The sequence below is a fragment of the Oncorhynchus mykiss genome, chromosome 12 (assembly GCF_013265735.2).
Source record: "Oncorhynchus mykiss isolate Arlee chromosome 12, USDA_OmykA_1.1, whole genome shotgun sequence".
NCBI lineage: Eukaryota > Metazoa > Chordata > Actinopteri > Salmoniformes > Salmonidae > Oncorhynchus > Oncorhynchus mykiss.
Window position 1 is genome coordinate 63,690,881 of NC_048576.1, and position 19,198 is coordinate 63,710,078.

The 19,198-nt window shown below is 45.7% G+C and overlaps 1 protein-coding gene across 3 annotated transcripts in view; it reads right to left on the bottom strand.

Moving 5' to 3' along the window:
* Positions 1-405: 405 nt before the first annotated feature.
* The window catches only part of gmip (GEM interacting protein), a 45,995-nt gene continuing 27,202 nt past the window's right edge, over positions 406-19,198 (bottom strand). For 2 of the 3 annotated variants that reach the window (XM_021624491.2, XM_021624492.2), the window contains 16 exons: positions 17,719-17,844; positions 15,781-15,845; positions 14,499-14,606; positions 14,234-14,314; positions 13,888-14,052; positions 13,542-13,679; positions 12,918-13,108; positions 12,580-12,713; positions 12,288-12,383; positions 11,564-11,724; positions 11,117-11,293; positions 10,810-10,947; positions 6,739-6,941; positions 3,547-3,880; positions 1,851-1,953; positions 406-1,437 (listed from right to left, as the gene is read on the bottom strand). In XM_021624491.2, coding sequence (XP_021480166.2) covers positions 707-1,437; positions 1,851-1,953; positions 3,547-3,880; positions 6,739-6,941; positions 10,810-10,947; positions 11,117-11,293; positions 11,564-11,724; positions 12,288-12,383; positions 12,580-12,713; positions 12,918-13,108; positions 13,542-13,679; positions 13,888-14,052; positions 14,234-14,314; positions 14,499-14,606; positions 15,781-15,845; positions 17,719-17,844 — 2,951 coding nt within the window. In that variant the 3' untranslated portion in view covers positions 406-706. The remainder of the gene's footprint in view (positions 1,438-1,850; positions 1,954-3,546; positions 3,881-6,738; positions 6,942-10,809; positions 10,948-11,116; positions 11,294-11,563; positions 11,725-12,287; positions 12,384-12,579; positions 12,714-12,917; positions 13,109-13,541; positions 13,680-13,887; positions 14,053-14,233; positions 14,315-14,498; positions 14,607-15,780; positions 15,846-17,718; positions 17,845-19,198) is intronic. The other variant, XM_021624493.2, reaches the window with a different exon arrangement.

The following is a 19,198-nucleotide window of genomic DNA, read 5'->3' on the forward strand; positions in this document are numbered from 1 at the left end:
TGTCTTAAAGTATGTGTAATGGACTGTCGTTTCTCTTTGCTTATTTGAGCTGTTCTTGCCATAATATGGTCTTTTACCAAATAGGGCTATCTTCTGTATACCACCCCTTCCTTGCCAACTGATTGGCTCAAACGCATTAAGAAGGAAAGAAATTCCACAAATTAACTTTTAACAAGGCACACCTGTTAATTTAAATGCATTACAGGTGTCTTCCTCATGAAGCTGGTTGAGTGAACTCCAAGAGTGTGCAAAGCTGTCATCAAGGCAAAGGGTGGCTACTTTGCGGAATTTCAAATATAAAATCTATTTAGATTTGTTTAACACTTTTTTGGTTACTACATGATTCTATATATGTTATTTCATAGTTTTGAAGTCTTCACTATTATTCTACAATGTAGAAAATAGTACAAATAAAGAAAAACCCTTGAATGAGTAGGTGTGTCCAAACTTTTGACTGGTACTGTATGTTAGTATGTTCTGTATTGTATGAGTATGTTCTGTTCTGTATGAGTATTCTCGAGTGTATGTCATTTTTCACTGTATTTGTAAAAAACACTTGACGTTACACAATACAATTCATCCCTTCTATGGGTTTAACCATAGAAATAGAATCCTGTCAGTCTACGGAACGTTGACTTGAATGGGGAATGTCCATTCTCGAATGCGATTCTAATTCTATGGTTCAAAGTTCCAACCTTCCTCCTCCTCAGACAAAGTGTTGCTGCAGTCCTGAGTGGCTACGTCTGAGCTTCAGCCCTGACAGGATCTTCCGGGCCGGGCCACTCAGACCCTCTTCTCCGCTCAGTCTCCGCCTCTCACCTACCCACCCCTGCCTGTTATTGGACTGATTCACGTTCAGCTGAGACAATGTGGCAGACCAACTCCTAAGCCCCGCCTCCTGAGCACCGGTGCTCGGCGTCGGATTGGCTCCTGACGCTACTGCTGTTGTTTCAGCTACTGATGTTTCTACTACCACTGTCCCTGCCCGCAGCCTGCCCTGTGGAACCTCATATGGGCGTGTCTTCTCTCTTTCCGTCTGGCTCTCTGGGGCGTGGCCTCCAGCCTGGCTGAGCAGGTGGTAGGCGGTTGTCTCGGGGGGAAGCTCCAATTGAAGGATTCTCCTTCTCTGGCTAACAGGTTCAGGTTCTGGGGAAGGGCTACGGCTGCTGTCTGCGCTCCTTAGTTGGTTTCTCTTCCTCTCCTCCTCATCCTCCTCCTCCTCATCCTCCTCCTCCTCCTCTTCCCCGAGCTGCCCGGCATTGGTAGTGCCCGCGGAGCGGCGGAGACCCGGGGTGGGCTGGCGCTGGTACTTGACAGGCTGCCTGCTGAAGTGACTCCGTGGCTGGGTCCCCATGGTGGGAGAGTCAGCTGGCTCTGGACCCCCTACCAGATCACCCAGAGCAGCAGCCTCTGTTGATGCCCCCCTCACAGCCACGACTGGGGAAGCAAGGGGGAGGAAAGGGAGGAGAGAGGGGAGGATATGTGACAACAAGACAAACCAGAGAAACACAGATTAACCACTGTACTTCACCTTCAGCTTAGCAAAGTAAATACTCTGTCTCTTTCTATCATAACATGTTGTGTGAGTTTAGGGCTAGCTTTTGAGAGGCTGTTGAATATTGGCAAAAGAAAGAAGAAAATGCCTACAGTGAAGTCAGCAGAGGGCGCTATAACATGACAAAAACAGTGAGCAGCGAGCAGACAAAAGATCTGATGTGCAGCAGAGAAAGGTTATGTAAGGAAATGACAGATCAGATAAGAACAGCAAAGTCCTCTAGCCCACCTGTTTACCAACAATACCCATTAATCCAACCAACCATTCCTCTGATACTACAGTACATCCCGCCTACCTGCTCTCTCACTGGCTTCAGGGCTGAGCTGGTCCACTGCCTCATTGGACGACGACTTGTCAGATATATAACCCTCGCTCGAGTCTCTCTTGATTGTACGAGTCTGTTGAAATGACACAAACTCTGAGTTTTGGAGAATAGATACCAGATTTTTGGGGTAGGAAGTGTTGGGAATGGAACACTGCAGCGAGATAAATACTATATTTCTAGGTCTAGAAAGTGAAGCCCAGTGGGTTACAGAGAGATTGCCAGGTAAATTGTGGATGTTGATTAGCCTATACATGTAACGGGGATTTTTTTTTAAACTTATTGGAGAAAATCAAGTTGCCTGGTCACTTGTTCTCCTAGTTCCGTTTTTCAGACAAAAAAATAAGCAAAGGGCAGGGCACTAACCTTCTCTTCCACCCCCCACACCCTCCCAGTATTTCCCAGTGGTCAGTGTTGTGTATTTTGTGGCCAAGAATGCCCATGCTAGGGCTGTGTCTCAATAACTTTAACTTGCTTCCTCTCCTCATGTCCTTTCCTACCCATGAATCCTGCAGTTTACACATTATCCAGTCCTTTGGCCTATCAGTGGTAACGAAGGAGAGAAGAAAGGAAAGGAAGTAATTTTACAATATAGGAAAGAGAACAGGAATAATTTGACACTCATTTACTATATTTCACAGAAGAAGCCATTGGACAGTATTGAGATCCAGCCGGGGTAGATCTGGTCAGGAAAGGAAGGGTCAGATCAGAGTCCAGTCAGAGGTAGCATAGACACACAGAGACACACACACACACCCAAATGTTGCATTGTGTTAAGCCTCACAAAAAAAGCACATAATCCCTTCCGAGTTGGCCACAGCATGGTGAGCCAGGAGCATTAAAGGGGCAATCTGGGATTGATACATCTGTTTTGGGATTTTTTTTATTTGAATTAATGATATAGCCATTGACTCTTGAATAATATTCCTTATAAGTGCCTCGTTAGTTACATTTCTTCAACCCCATCCCTCAGCTGTTTACCAAAAAAAGTGACTGGAGTGACCTCTTGTTGTTTGAATCCCAGATTACCCCTTTGAGACAACAACAGGTAACAGAAGCAAAAGGAAAGAAAGCAGCTCAAGGCAGCAGGCTGAGGCTGAACTCCGTGAACCCTGGCTTTGAGGCAGACTTGGGTTCACATACTATTTGAAATCTGTCAAATACTTTGAGTAGTTGCTCTAGCCTTCCTGGGGTGCCAGATGGGCTGGGTTTACAGTTTTGTGACTATTCTATTGGAACTATTGCGCCGCCTGGCGAAAGTATTTTAAATCATTTCTAATAGTATTTTAACCCAGGTCTGACTGTAGGGCATCATGAGCCGTCTCAGTGTTACTAAGACTTAGAGGACCAATCACTGGCTGACAAACCTACAGCTGCCAGATGTGTGATCAAGAGGCCTCAGATTCAAAATTAAGTGTTTGATTGAGGTTAACATTGCCCTCCTAGTCAAACCATTTAAAAACATTGGAGAAAATCTGTATTTAAATGTACTTCAGTATAGTGGGTCTATGAAAAGTATTTTAAAAGTATATATTTATCTATCAGCTGAGGGTTAACTCATCTGTTGACCAGACCTGGGTTCAAATGGTATGTTTGGATTCAAATACTTAAGCTGCACTTGATTGAGCTTGTCTGACACGATGGAATCCCCCCTCAGTGTGTCCCTTACCTCTAGGGAACGGGGGCGTTCTTTGGACGAGGCTCCTCTAGTGGGGGGTTCCTGGGACCCAGGGTCAACCCCAGCAACAGTCTTCTGGCCCCCCCTTGAACACATCGCCCGGGGAGGGGTGTCAGGGAGGGGGGTGGTGGGGGCGGGAGGTGGAGCATCAAAGATGTGTTGGTGGTGTGTGATGAGAAACTCCACCAGTAGGGCTTGGTAGGTGGTCTCCAGTAGGGCCACCATGGACACGTCTACAGACACCAGCGGGCGCAGCAGGGTCGGACCAAACACGATGCCCAGGTTACTGGGAGACATCTTGTTCTCCTCGTAGTTCTCTGATACTCTGTGGAGAGAGAGAGAGAGAATGTGAAATCAGTGAAGAAGAGAGAGGATAGAGTATGGCCAAAAAAATACAATCTGGAGGGCCCAGCACCCCTCATATGACCATGTGACCGACCGTTCTGCTGCACGCCACAATAATCTGTTTACCCAGTGAGCTGAAGCCGAGGCATAACTTTGAGGAGCTAACACAAGTCTATGAGCATGGTTCACTGAGACATCTCCACAACAACCAGGTTTGCTAATTGTGCCGCAGTGTGCAGTAGTATCTGTGTAGGTGACGCATCATGTGCTGCAGTGTGCAGTAGTATCTGTGTAGGTGACGCATCATGTGCCGCAGTGTGCAGTAGTATCTGTGTAGGTGATGCATCATGTGCCGCAGTGTGCAGTAGTATCTGTGTAGGTGACATGTGCAGTAGTATCTGTGTAGGTGACGTATCATGTGCCGCAGTGTGCAGTAGTATCTGTGTAGGTGACATGTGCAGTAGTATCTGTGTAGGTGACGCATCATGTGCTGCAGTGTGCAGTAGTATCTGTGTAGGTGATGCATCATGTGCCGCAGTGTGCAGTAGTATCTGTGTAGGTGACATGTGCAGTAGTATCTGTGTAGGTGACGTATCATGTGCCGCAGTGTGCAGTAGTATCTGTGTAGGTGACATGTGCAGTAGTATCTGTGTAGGTGACGCATCATGTGCCGCAGTGTGCAGTAGTATCTGTGTAGGTGACGTATCATGTGCCGCAGTGTGCAGTAGTATCTGTGTAGGTGACGCATCATGTGCCGCAGTGTGCAGTAGTATCTGTGTAGGTGACATGTGCAGTAGTATCTGTGTAGGTGACGTATCATGTGCCGCAGTGTGCAGTAGTATCTGTGTAGGTGACATGTGCAGTAGTATCTGTGTAGGTGACGCATCATGTGCTGCAGTGTGCAGTAGTATCTGTGTAGGTGACGCATCATGTGCCGCAGTGTGCAGTAGTATCTGTGTAGGTGACGCATCATGTGCCGCAGTGTGCAGTAGTATCTGTGTAGGTGACGCATCATGTGCTGCAGTGTGCAGTAGTATCTGTGTAGGTGACGCATCATGTGCTGCAGTGTGCAGTAGTATCTGTGTAGGTGACGCATCATGTGCTGCAGTGTGCAGTAGTATCTGTGTAGGTGATGCATCATGTGCCGCAGTGTGCAGTAGTATCTGTGTAGGTGACGCATCATGTGCTGCAGTGTGCAGTAGTATCTGTGTAGGTGACGCATCATGTGCCGCAGTGTGCAGTAGTATCTGTGTAGGTGACGCATCATGTGCCGCAGTGTGCAGTAGTATCTGTGTAGGTGACGCATCATGTGCTGCAGTGTGCAGTAGTATCTGTGTAGGTGACGCATCATGTGCTGCAGTGTGCAGTAGTATCTGTGTAGGTGATGCATCATGTGCCGCAGTGTGCAGTAGTATCTGTGTAGGTGACGCATCATGTGCCGCAGTGTGCAGTAGTATCTGTGTAGGTGACATGTGCAGTAGTATCTGTGTAGGTGACGCATCATGTGCCGCAGTGTGCAGTAGTATCTGTGTAGGTGACGCATCATGTGCTGCAGTGTGCAGTAGTATCTGTGTAGGTGACGCATCATGTGCTGCAGTGTGCAGTAGTATATGTGTAGGTGACGCATCATGTTGCACGTTCCGGTACGGGATACACATGGTATACACCATCCAATGAAATGCTTCCTTCAGGTTCCTTCTCGACAATGCAACAACAATAAGAAATATAGGAACATTAAGTAAATGGCTCAGTAGAATAAAATAAAACAGGGCCTCCAGAGTGGCGCAGCGGTCCAAGGCACTGCATCGCAGTGCTAGAGGTGTCACTACAGACCTGGGTTCGATCCCGTATCACAACCAGCCATGGTTGGGAGTCCCATAAGGCAGTGCATAATTGGCCCAGCGTTGTTCGGGTTAGGGGAGGGTTTGGCCGAGGGGGCTTTACTTGGCTCATCGCACTCTAGCGACTCCTTGTGGGGGGCGGACGCCTGCAGGTTGACCTCGGTGGTCAGGTGAACAGTGTTTCCTCCGACACATTGGTGCAGCTGGCTTCCAGGTTAAGCGGTCAGGTGTCAAGAAGCGAGGTTTGGCGGGTCATGTTTTGGAGGACGTATGATTCGACCTTTGCCTCCCGAGCCCGTTGGGGGAGTTGCAGCGATGAGACAAGATGAAAAAGGGGAGTAATTAAAAAAAAAAGATATATATAAATAATACAGGAAGGCACAATTTACAGTCCATATTTACAGGGAAGGGGGGATTGTGCAATATTGAGAAATCATAATAAGAGCAGCAGTTGTGATGCGTGTGTAGCATGAATGTACTGTGTGTGTGTGTGTGTATGTCTCTGTGGGCGTGCATGTGTGCTAAGGTGTGGAGAATCAGATCAGGTGGTCAGTCCAGTTCAAGTGTTCAGCAGTCTGATGGCTTGAGGATAGAAACTGTCTCGGAGCCTGTTGGTATCAGACCTCATGCCCGGCGGTAAGGGAGTGAACAGCTCGTGGCTGGGGTGTGTGGGGTCCTTGATGATGCTGCAGGCCTTCCTCGGGCACCGTTTCGAATAGATGTCCCGAATAGGTGGGAGCATGGTGCTGCACTGTATAATAGAGTAGTACTTGTGAAGGTGACGCATCATATTGTGCACTGTGTAGTAGTGTAGTACCTGTGAAGGTGACGCACCATATGTTGCACTGTGTAGTAGCGTAGTACCTGTGAAGGTGACACATCAAATGCTGCACTGTGTAGTACCTGTGAAGGTGACGCATCATATGCCGCACTGTGTAGTAGTGTAGTACCTGTGAAGGTGACGCATCATATGCTGCACTGTGTAATAGTGTAGTACCTGTGAAGGTGACGCATCATATGCTGCAGTGTGTAGTAGCGGTATGGGGGCAGTCTCTCCAGCAGGTCTCTCAAGTTATATGTGAGGTCATTCACTATCCCAGGAGTCTCTGCTGCCGCCTCCCTCTCACTGAGATGCTGGATCTCCTTGCCCACCCCGATGAAGTCATTGTACAGGTCAAAGGTCAACAGCGGCTCTGGAAGCTGTGTGAGGAGGAAGATGGTTATTATTAACAATTCATTAACACATAATAATAATAATAATAATAAATACTTATTAGCTTCGATGCATTGACTGACAACTGTACCACAAGATGTTCACTAAAAGGGGAATCCTGAGTTAAGATACAGTGCCTTGAGAAAGTATTCGGCCCCCTTGAACTTTGCGACCTTTTGCCACATTTCAGGCTTCAAACATAAAGATATAAAACTGTATTTTTTTGTGAAGAATCAACAACAAGTGGGACACAATCATGAAGTGGAACGACATTTATTGGATATTTCAAACGTTTTTAACAAATCAAAAACTGAAAAATTGGGCGTGCAAAATTATTCAGCCCCCTTAAGTTAATACTTTGTAGCGCCACCTTTTGCTGCGATTACAGCTGTAAGTCGCTTGGGGTATGTCTCTATCAGTTTTGCACATCGAGAGACTGACATTTTTTCCCATTCCTCCTTGCAAAACAGCTCGAGCTCAGTGAGGTTGGATGGAGAGCATTTGTGAACAGCAGTTTTCAGTTCTTTCCACAGATTCTCGATTGGATTCAGGTCTGGACTTTGACTTGGCCATTCTAACACCTGGATATGTTTATTTTTGAACCATTCCATTGTAGATTTTGCTTTATGTTTTGGATCATTGTCTTGTTGGAAGACAAATCTCCGTCCCAGTCTCAGGTCTTTTGCAGACTCCATCAGGTTTCCTGTATTTGGCTCCATCCATCTTCCCATCAATATTAACCATCTTCCCTGTCCCTGCTGAAGAAAAGCAGGCCCAAACCATGATGCTGCCACCACCATGTTTGTCAGTGGGGATGGTGTTTTCAGCTGTGTTGCTTTTACGCCAAACATAACGTTTTGCATTGTTGCCAAAAAGTTCCATTTTGGTTTCATCTGACCAGAGCACCTTCTTCCACATGTTTGGTGTGTCTCCCAGGTGGCTTGTGGCAAACTTTAAACTACACTTTTTATGGATATCTTTAAGAAATGGCTTTCTTCTTGCCACTCTTCCATAAAGGCCAGATTTGTGCACTATACGACTGATTGTTGTCCTATGGACAGAGTCTCCCACCTCAGCTGTAGATCTCTGCAGTTCATCCAGAGTGATCATGGGCCTCTTGGCTGCATCTCTGATCAGTCTTCTACTTGTATGAGCTGAAAGTTTAGAGGGACGGCCAAGTCTTGGTAGATTTGCAGTGGTCTGATACTCCTTCCATTTCAATATTATCGCTTGCACAGTGCTCCTTGGGATGTTTAAAGCTTGGGAAATCTTTTTGTATCCAAATCCGGCTTTAAACTTTTTCACAACAGTATCTCGGACCTGCCTGGTGTGTTCCTTGTTCTTCATGATGCTCTCTGCGCTTTTGACGGACCTCTGAGACTATCACAGTGCAGGTGCATTTATACGGAGACTTGATTACACACAGGTGGATTGTATTTATCATCATTAGTCATTTAGGTCAACATTGGATCATTCAGAGATCCTCACTGAACTTCTGGAGAGAGTTTTCTGCACTGAAAGTAAAGGGGCTGAATAATTTTGCACGCCCAATTTTTCAGTTTTTGATTTGTTAAAAAAGTTTGAAATATCCAAAAATGTCGTTCCACTTCATGATTGTGTCCCACTTGTTGTTGATTCTTCACAAAAAAATACAGTTTTATATCTTTATGTTTGAAGCCTGAAATGTGGCAAAAGGTCGCAAAGTTCAAGGGGGCCGAATACTTTCGCAAGGCACTGTATGTCCATATTAGTCATAGTTTGGCATAATCATGAAAGGGAGCTTTGTGTGAGAGCTTAAATAACAGTGTATAACAATGTATGACTGTATCTCAAGTCAGAATCCATTCGCCTCGATATGGTCTCTATTAACTGTCGTTGGTTCTACAGTATATTGTCTGTATTAACTGTATCGTTGGCTCTACAGTATATTGTCTCTATTAACTGTCATTGGCTCTACATTATATTGTCTGTATTAACTGTCGTTGGCTCTACAGTATATTGTCTCTATTAACTGTTGTTGGCTCTACAGTATATTGTCTGTATTAACTGTATCGTTGGCTCTACAGTATATTGTTTGTATTACCTGTGTCGTTGGCTCTACATTGTATTGTCTGTATTAACTGTGTCGTTGGCTCTACACTATATTGTCTGTATTAACTGTGTCGTTGGCTCTACATTATATTGTCTGTATTAACTGTATCATTGGCTCTACAGTATATTGTCTCTGTTAACTGTCATTGGCTCTACAGTATATTGTCTGTATTAACTGTCATTGGCTCTACAGTATATTGTCTGTATTAACTGTATCGTTGGCTCTACATTGTATTGTCTGTATTAACTGTATCGTTAGCTCTACATTGTATTGTCTGTATTAACTGTATCGTTGGCTCTACAGTATATTGTCTCTATTAACTGTCGTTGGCTCTACAGTATATTGTCTGTATTAACTGTATCGTTGGCTCTACAGTATATTGTCTGTATTAACTGTGTCATTGGCTCTACATTATATTGTCTGTATTAACTGTCATTGGCTCTACAGTATATTGTCTGTATTAACTGTATCGTTGGCTCTACATTGTATTGTCTGTATTAACTGTCGTTGGCTCTACAGTATATTGCTCTATTAACTGTCGTTGGCTCTACAGTATATTGCTCTATTAACAGTCGTTGGCTCTACATTATATTGTCTCTATTAACTGTCGTTGGCTCTACATTATATTGTCTGTATTAACTGTGTCGTTGGCTCTAGAGTATATTGTCTGTATTAACTGTGCCGTTGGCTCTACAGTATATTGTCTGTATTAACTGTGTCGTTGGCTCTACAGTATATTGTCTCTATTAACTGTCGTTGGCTCTACATTATATTGTCTGTATTAACTGTGTCGTTGGCTCTACAGTATATTGTCAGTATTAACTGTGTCATTGGCTCTACAGTATATTGTCTGTATTAACTGTATCGTTGGCTCTACATTATATTGTCTCTATTAACTGTAGTTGGCTCTACAGTATATTGTCTGTATTAACTGTATCGTTGGCTCTACAGTATATTGTCTGTATTAACTGTATCGTTGGCTCTACAGTATATTGTCTCTATTAACTGTCGTTGGCTCTACATTATATTGTCCATATTAACTGTCATTGGCTCTACAGTATATTGTCTTTATTAACTGTTGTTGGCTCTACAGTATATTGTCTGTATTAACTGTATCATTGGCTCTACAGTATATTGTCTGTATTAACTGTATTGTTGGCTCTACAGTATATTGTCTGTATTAACTGTACCGTTGGCTCTACAGTATATTGTCTGTATTAACTGTATCATTGGCTCTACATTATATTGTCTGTATTAACTGTCGTTGGCTCTACATTATATTGTCTGTATTAACTGTTGTTGGCTCTACAGTATATTGTCAGTATTAACTGTGTCATTGGCTCTACATTATATTGTCTGTATTAACTGTCGTTGGCTCTACATTATATTGTCTGTATTAACTGTTGTTGGCTCTACAGTATATTGTCAGTATTAACTGTGTCATTGGCTCTACAGTATATTGTCTGTATTAACTGTCGTTGGCTCTACATTATATTGTCTGTATTAACTGTTGTTGGCTCTACAGCATATTGTCAGTATTAACTGTGTCATTGGCTCTACAGTATATTGTCTGTATTAACTGTCGTTGGCTCTACAGTATATTGTCAGTATTAACTGTGTCATTGGCTCTACAGTATATTGTCTGTATTAACTGTGTCGTTGGCTCTACAGTATATTGTCTGTATTAACTGTATCGTTGGCTCTACATTATATTGTCTGTAATATCCATTTTCTTTGTTTTCTGGGAAACAGTGGAATTGTACCTCCTTGAAGAAGTGTTTGAGGACCGAGGTGACGTCATGAGGTGAAAGGTCAGAGAGGTCGACTTGGTCCCCCTGGGTCTCGAAGACCTGACACAGCTTCTGGATACGAGGCTTCGACCCACTGATACGATACACCCCCTGGGTGGGAGGGAGGGATGGATGGATGTAGGGGGAAAGGGGGGAAGGAGGGCAAGAGAAAGCAAGAGGGATTGAGAGAAGGGCACTGTACTGTCGCTTCTGCAAAACAGTTTTCCTGTTTGCTTCAGTACTTATTCTAAGGCATATGACATCCAGGTTAATATTGTACCTGTAGAGTGAGGGCCCTGCTCTCTATCTCGGCCGTGCAGCGCTGGACCACATAGGGCACCTCGTCAGGCCGGTCCCGGGGCAACAGGGAGAAACCCACGCCAAACAGAACGCCCTTCCTGTTCTCACACTCATGCTGTAACACCTCCAGACACTTCCTGTGGACCGCCACGCCACACTACAGATTGACGGCAGGCGGGACAGAGGACATGGATTAGCAGAGCACAGGGTGACCTCAAATCACACCCTATATACCTGGCTCACACTATAGACTCAACCTGAGCCATACTGTGCTGGCGCCACTGTGGAGGACAGAGAACCAAACCAGCCCAGTACAGCTCGGTTCCACCCTTTAGTGTGACTGTGAATCAGGCGACAACGTTCTACTTTTGTCAGTTAAGAGAGCTGCCACATGAAAGTCTCTCCTTCGTTTCCTCCTCTTTCCCACCTCCTCACACTCGATGCCGTTGACCACGATGTAGGTGTCACACTGTTTGCACTTCACCATCTTGCTCTTCATCTTCCGGAATCGGTGCGTCAGCGCGGCTCGGGACGTAGTCCGTACCTTCCCCACCGCACCGTTCCCCTCTGGAGTGGAGTCCACACAATCTAGGAGAAACCACACAGGAACCGGACTCAGTCCTACTCGGCAGTGTACACGTCACGGTGGGAAACACTACCCCACCGAATGTACCCCCTAGTTCCAAACAGAACCCTACTCCCTAGCAACTCACATAGACCTGAGAGGATTGGACAAGTGGAAGAAAACGGCAACATTTCCACCTAGCCAATCAGTAGACAAGAAGCAATTGCCACAATGATTATGTCGATCTAATCCTCTCAGATCTACCGGAGTGGCTAGGGTGTAGGGGTTAGGGCAGCGTTTCTTGGTCCTGGGGACCTCAAGGGCTGCACGTTTGTTGTTGTTGTTTGTCCTAACACTACACAGATGATTCAAATAATCAAAGCTTGATGAGGAGTTGGTTGGTTGTCTGAATCAGCTGTGTAGTGCTAGGGCCAAAACCAAAACATGCACCCCTTGAGGCCCCGAGGACCGAGTTTGGGAAACGTTGGGTTAGGGTTAGATTCGGGAATTCGGCAGGAAGATTTACATATAGAGAGCCACTAGTTGGTGTCTGTTGTGTGAGTTAGGTGACGACGGTGACATTCACCTCCTTCCAGGACGGTGCCCATGTCCCTCTCATCCAGGTCGTCTGATGACATGGTCCCTGTGGAGGGGGCTTTAAGAAGCATCCTGTTGCCATGGGCTACGGGGTTCAGGGTTCAACGTGGGTAAGACACGCAGAGAAGGAGAGAGGACCAGACAAACAGGGCGAGCTGGGTAAGCTTCGTAGCGAACACATTATTTCTCACCACGAGCAATCATGACCTAGATGTTTGACGATTGGTCAATCTTCTGAGCATGATTCAATGAAATCTGTGGAATGAAGCACACAGGCTTACCTGGGCTGGACAGAGATTCCAGACTGCCTCCTATGCTCTCACTGTCACTGTAGCCCTTTCGTTTAACTGGACTTTCTTCAGGCAGGGAGAAGGAGTCCTGCAGAGAGCTGGGGTTGCTGGTCTTACGACGGCCACTTGGAGGTGCCACACACAGATTTGGAAACACACGCACACACACACACACGCAGGTAAGCACACACACACACACACACGCAGGTACACAATTAACATTGACAACAACTCTAAACATAAGACAATAGGCACTAACGGGACAAACAGTAGCATCCATTAGAGCCGTAGCCTATCTAAAACAGGACAAATCTTCCATCCGAACGTACCTCTTGTTCTGAGGGACAAACTCCTGGAAGGTGAAGGTTTGTAGGGGCTGTTCTTGGCTTCTCTTCCTGAAGATGTAGAGCAGGTAGGGCTCCCCGGGTTCACACGGCCTGCAGGTCAACTCCAGGTTGTGGTAGCCCAGGGGAACCGGCTCCGTCTGCTGACGCTGGAAGTAGAACATGTTCACTGTGGCCTAGGGGTGGTAGAGGTACATGATAAGAGGGATTATTTAAAAATGATTCATCCCATTGAGCTCAAGATACCTCTGTTGCTCTGTTGGTAGAGCACGGCAACGCCAGCATATTCGGTTCAATCCCAGGACTTCCTGTATGTAAAATGTATGCACGCATGACTAAATTGCTTTGGAAAAAGGGTCTACTACCTGGCATATATTATATTACTATTATTTAGAAATGGAGAACTGGACCATATTTTAATGTTTTGTTTGTTTGTTGGGGCGATTGTTTAAATCAAAAGCATTGACAGTCTTAAAAGACTAATTGAAACGGCTGCTGACTGCTTGCCTTGAGTCTATTCACTCTTATGCTGTCACTATCCCTATTATGCACTCCACTTGATCCATCCAGCACAGGGAACATCTATCTCCCAATGGCCTGGACACCCACCTCCTTGAGCACAGTGTCCCCCTGGCAGATGAGTTTGCGGGTGTGAACTATGATTTTCTCCTTCAATCTCTCCAGCTTGCCCTGGTGGTCATGGGCCTCACACACACACTGTCTGTACTGCATCTCTGCCTCTATCACCTGGACGAGAGAGGGAGAGAGAGAGAAGGAGAGAGAGAGAGAGAAAGAAGGAGAGAGAGAGCAGGAGATGGGCACAGTGAGTCACTGAAAAATATAACGCAAATTTTCCTTTCAAAAAAATAATGATAACCTAAAAAGTGGAACCAAAAAAAAGAGAGGGATATGTTTCAGTGAACCCCATATGGCGGTCGGACCCGCTGCACCACACCTTTGAATGTGCGTCGTCGCGTGACTTCCTCCTCTTGTCCAGGGTCTTGTTTCCCGCTGTGAGCTCGTCCCCGGCCTTGGCCGTCACCGCCTTGGTCTTCTCCAGGTCCTCGCTGCGCTGCAGGTACTGCTGACGAGCCTTCTTCAGAGCCGCCACCGCCTCATTCTGACCAATGAGAGAAGCATTGTTACCGCATTGTTCTGACCAATGGGAGAAGCCGTTACCACATTGTTCTGACCAATGAGAGAAGCCGTTCAGTTAACGCAATGCTCCGATCAATGGGAGAAGCTGTTAAACACTCGCACACACAGTAGCGTCTAAAAAACCCCAAAAAACAGCTGTTTACCATCCTTCTCTGTTCTCTGGACCACTGATCCTTGAACTCCCTGCGCCACTTATCAATCTCATTCTTCTTGGATGCCAGGGCCTTCAGGATAAAGACGTCGGATTAAACACATCGTACTCAATCCGTTTACACATTATTCCACATTTTCTTGCATACAGGAATGTTTTTGTTGTTGTTGTTGGACACATTGAGTAGGCTTGCTAATTGTTTCTGTCTGTGGCGGTTCTCCTGCCTGTCTGTCTGTCGGTCCGTCTGTCTATAGTACCTGGTAGCAGCGTTGCTGCAGCAGTTCTGATGTCTGTTTAGTAGACTGGCTGGTCTTCACGTCGTGCTCCAGGGCCATGGTGTAGATGTACTGCAGAGGCATCATGTCCTGTAACAACGGCACAGTAAGAACCAGGCCATAGATCTCGTTTCAATACGTTATGGAAGATATATTTCAGTTCTATTTAGAGATATTAGATCTACAGTATTTCAGAGAATATGTAGAGAGAGTGGTGAAATTAATGAAATAATGTTTTCTATGCAATACTGCACATGTGCCTTCAGAAAGTATTCATACCCCTGGACCTATTCCACATTTTGTTGTGTTGCCTGAAAACATGTTTGTAGATTTTTTAGCAAAATTATTGAAGTATTCACACCCCTGAGTCAATACTTTGTAGAAGCACCTTTGGCAGCAATTAGAGCTGTGAGTATTTCTGGGATCTTTCCACACCGGGATTGTGCAACATTTGCCCATTATTATTTTCAAACTACAACGTTGTTGATTCATCCTCAGTTTACTCCTATCACAGCCATTAGACTCTGTAACTGTTTGAAATTGGCCTCTTGGTGAAATCCCTGAGCGGTTTCCTTCCTCTCCTGCAACTGAGTTAGGAAGGTCGCCTGTATCTTTGCAGTGACTGGGTGTATTGACACACCATCCAAATTGTAATTAATGACTTCACCACGCTCAAAGGGATATTCAATGTCTGTTTTTTTTTTTTTTTTACCCATCTTCCCTGGTCTTTCTGGTTGAATCTGTGTTTGGAATTCACTGCTCGACTGAGGGCCCTTACAGATAATTGTATGTGTGGGGTACAGAGATTAAGTAGTCATTCAAATATCATTATTAACACATTTAATGAGTCCATGCGACTTATTACGTGACTTGTTCACCAGATTATTTACTCCTGAACGTATTTAGGCTCGACTCAAAACATTTCAGCTTTTCATTTTGAATTAATTATTTCCAAAAACATAATTCCACACTGACATTATGGGATATCGTGTGTAGGCCGGAGACATTTAATCCGTTTGAAATTCAGGCTGCAGCACAACAAATGGTGCAAAGAGTCAAGGCACTGTACATTTCATTGTGGTAATTTAGCAGATGCTTTAATGCGCAGCGACTTTTTCAGTGCATCCCACTAAGGTGGCGAGTAACAGGCCTGGAAGAGTCATCTGATATGAATTGAATACCTTTCTATGCAATACTGTACACACCATCACATGTACACCCTACACAGCCCCATGCACACGGTAGACAAGAAAAGCATCCATACCTGCTGAGCCACACAGGACTTAGCTGTTTCTGCTGCCTTCACGATGTTCTTGGCAAACTCTTGCTCTGCAAACAGACCAGAATAAGTCAGTATGATGGAACGTGATTTGATTTGAGTTAAAACAATTTATTAGCATAACAATATTGTCAGGCAGTCTTATCAAAAGCTTTCATCCAGCCAAATATCTATTGGACTTTTGGAGCTGTTGCGTGTTCCATTGATGTCTTTCAATGGTGATATAACAACCAATATGTAACATATCAGATCTCATATCAGGCCATCAGACCTCATAGAGAGGAGAGGTCAGTTCAGATTGTTAGCTTACATCACCAAATATCAAAATCAATGCTCTGCTTTGGCTGCCTAAGTGCTGCCCTACTTCAAGTAGACTAATCTGCTGATCCATACTGATGCTGTGGTGTCAGCGTTGCAACCAATCAACCAGTGGAGGCTGGTGGAAGGATCTACGGGAGGATGGGCCCGTTGTAATGGCTGGAATGGAATAAATGGAGCGGAGTCAAACATGTGGTGTCTATAGGTTTGCCGTGTGATACCGGTCCATTTATTCCATTCCAGCCCAATGAGCCCTCCTATAGCTCCTTCCACCAGCCTCCACTGCATTCAACTGACCACTGTCCACAGTGGCTCAGACCTTTCCCTCAACGTTGACCACTTCCCCTACATTATCATCCACAGTGGCTCAGACCTTTCCCTCTACATTAACCACTTCCCCTACATTGTCACTCTGACCTCTCTCCATTTCCTATACACAGCTATCCAAACACAGGTCTGCTTCGCAGCACCTTGGTGAGCTGATCTCTTTGCCCTCCTACAGCACAGAACAGTGCAGTACATTACAGTGTGGTATAGCAGAGTACATTACAGTACAGAAGGCTACAGTACAGAGCAGACCTGTAGGATGTCCATCCTGTCCATTCTCCTGCTGTGGCCTGGTTAACCTGCCCTGTAGTCTCTGTGGGGTTCCCCTGGGGGGAATGGCTGGCCCGCTCTATGTTATCCTCATAGGCTACCAACCATACAGATCTAATACCCTAACAGTGTTCCTCAGGGTAGGTTATATCGCTCCGTAATACCATAACAGTGTTCCTCAGGGTAGGTTATACCGCTCCGTAATACCCTAACAGTGTTCCTCAGGGTAGGTTATATCGCTCCGTAATACCCTAACAGTGTTCCTCAGGGTAGGTTATATCGCTCCGTAATACCCTAACAGTGTTCCTCAGGGTAGGTTATATCGCTCCGTAATACCCTAACAGTGTTCCTCAGGGTAGGTTATATCACTCCGTAATACCCTAACAGTGTTCCTCAGGGTAGGTTATATCGCTCCGTAATACCCTAACAATATTCCTCAACCTGTCCCTGAAATGGTTAATTATTTTCCCTGATATATTTTCAACCAGTTTTGCTCACTAGGATTGTAAATGGTCCCTATAACAGTCCTTGTAATACCGAAGTTTTACCACCAGAGGGTACTGTGGAGAATACTGTTTATCCTTCCACACAGGGTTCAACCACAAGGTCTATTATCCTATTACAGTTGAAGAATAAACACACATTCTCTAACGGCAGGGTAGGCCTACTTTAGACGCTGTTGTCTTTTCCAGGAACAGAGTGACTGACTGCTTGTCTTTCCTAGGAGAAGAGCTTTGGTTGAATATGTTATACTTGGGTAGTTGTGTCCATGTGTTACTTTGAATGAGTCTGTACCACATTGCAGTGATACACTATGGGCCAAGCCCTAATTTTGAGATAGGCGCACTTAACTTGAATTAAATCATGTGTTTATGTCAATGTGAGATATGCAGGTATGAATATGAGACAGACAGACTGACAAGCAGGCAGACAGACACAGAAATATCCCCACCCACGTACACACAGGCAGAGAGACACAGAAACAAACACACCCACGTCTCCACTCACCCAGGCTGATTCTCTTTTCCATCCAGGCCAGTAGGTCCTTGGCGTAGCGGCACCACATCTTGGCATACTGCAGGGCCAGCTCCACGCCTCCCTCACAGCGACACAGGGCCAGGTCTGCTTCCTGGGCTGAGAGTGAGTACATCAGCATCACTGCATATCCTCTCTACCTCACCCTGATGGGACACAGTCAGGAGGGCTTTTTTTTTTTTACCCCAAAACACACACAACGGGGCAGTCTGGACCCCCACGGGGCGTCCAAAACAGACCCCTCTCCCGCCTGATTCCCAGGGGAAAAGCTGGGCTCACGGGTATGCTTTGTTTCCCATACGATCAACAATGTGTAATCCGAATAATTTGTCATCCAAGAAACAAAAACAAAGGAATAAAAGAGAACAGACACAACAAAAAAAAGGGTATCTCCAATTTCTCAGTTCCGTGAGTTCATCAGAAACATAGCTCTGTTTCCACGACAGGTTTGTGGTTTAGCCAAACAAAACTCTATGGAGAAGAGAGACCGAGAATGACTGGTCATCAGGGCTTGTCCCCGGAGTCCACAAGGTCTGCAGTTGCCCCAAGTGGTCACTCCTAAACCACCACGGGTGGAGGTGTGGTCATAGGTTGGTCATCTCAAAGCATGCATAGCAAGAGGTCATCATGTGGGAAAATCTAAATGTCCCAAGGACATTCTCCAGTCCAGCCTAGACCAGCTGCTTCCAGGGCTAAACAAACTGTGCTTTAACGGACATGAAGTGAAGAAAGGAAAAGAGAGAAAGAAAGGGATTTTCCTGAGGGTCCCAAACAGGCTTTTTAGGTTCGCCTCCTCTCCTCTTCCCTCACTCTACCTCTCTCCTCTCCCTGGCTCCTACCCCCTCCACTCCTCCCCCCAGCACCTGTTCCACCGCTCCCCTCCTCCGTCAGAGAGAGAGAGAGAAAATGTGACGTCTGAGAAGATCACCCTGGCAACTCCTCGGTGCCAGAGTGCTGTAATCGATGTGGCAACACCAGAGCGGGTGTTTTGTGTCGTGGTTGTTATGGAAGTCAGGGCTTTGGTGTGACTGACAGCAGTCTGAAGTCAGTCAACTGCTCTCGCTCTCTCTCTCTCTGGTCTTCCTCTCTGACTCAGTGACAGCGGATGGCGACGTGCAACAATCCTGCAACGCATGTCATGTGCTTTCTTTCTTTCTTCCTTCCTCCCTCACTCACTCTCCTTTCTTCTCTCTCTTTCCCTGTCATGTGCTTTCTCAAGCCCCCCCCCCCCCCCCTCACTCGTGATCTCGCGACGTCACTATCAGTACCGCTGTCCTTCCACTTCTTTGACCCGTCAGCAGTCGAGCTGCACGCACAGAAATAGATCGTTGGACCTGTCAATACCGCAGTCTTCTGAGAAGTCCATTTCCTGTTTCACATCTTCTTCTCCAACACAGAGATGTAATTGTGTCCTACACTCTAATTCTGAGCTCGATTCCTCTCTGCGTGTTGT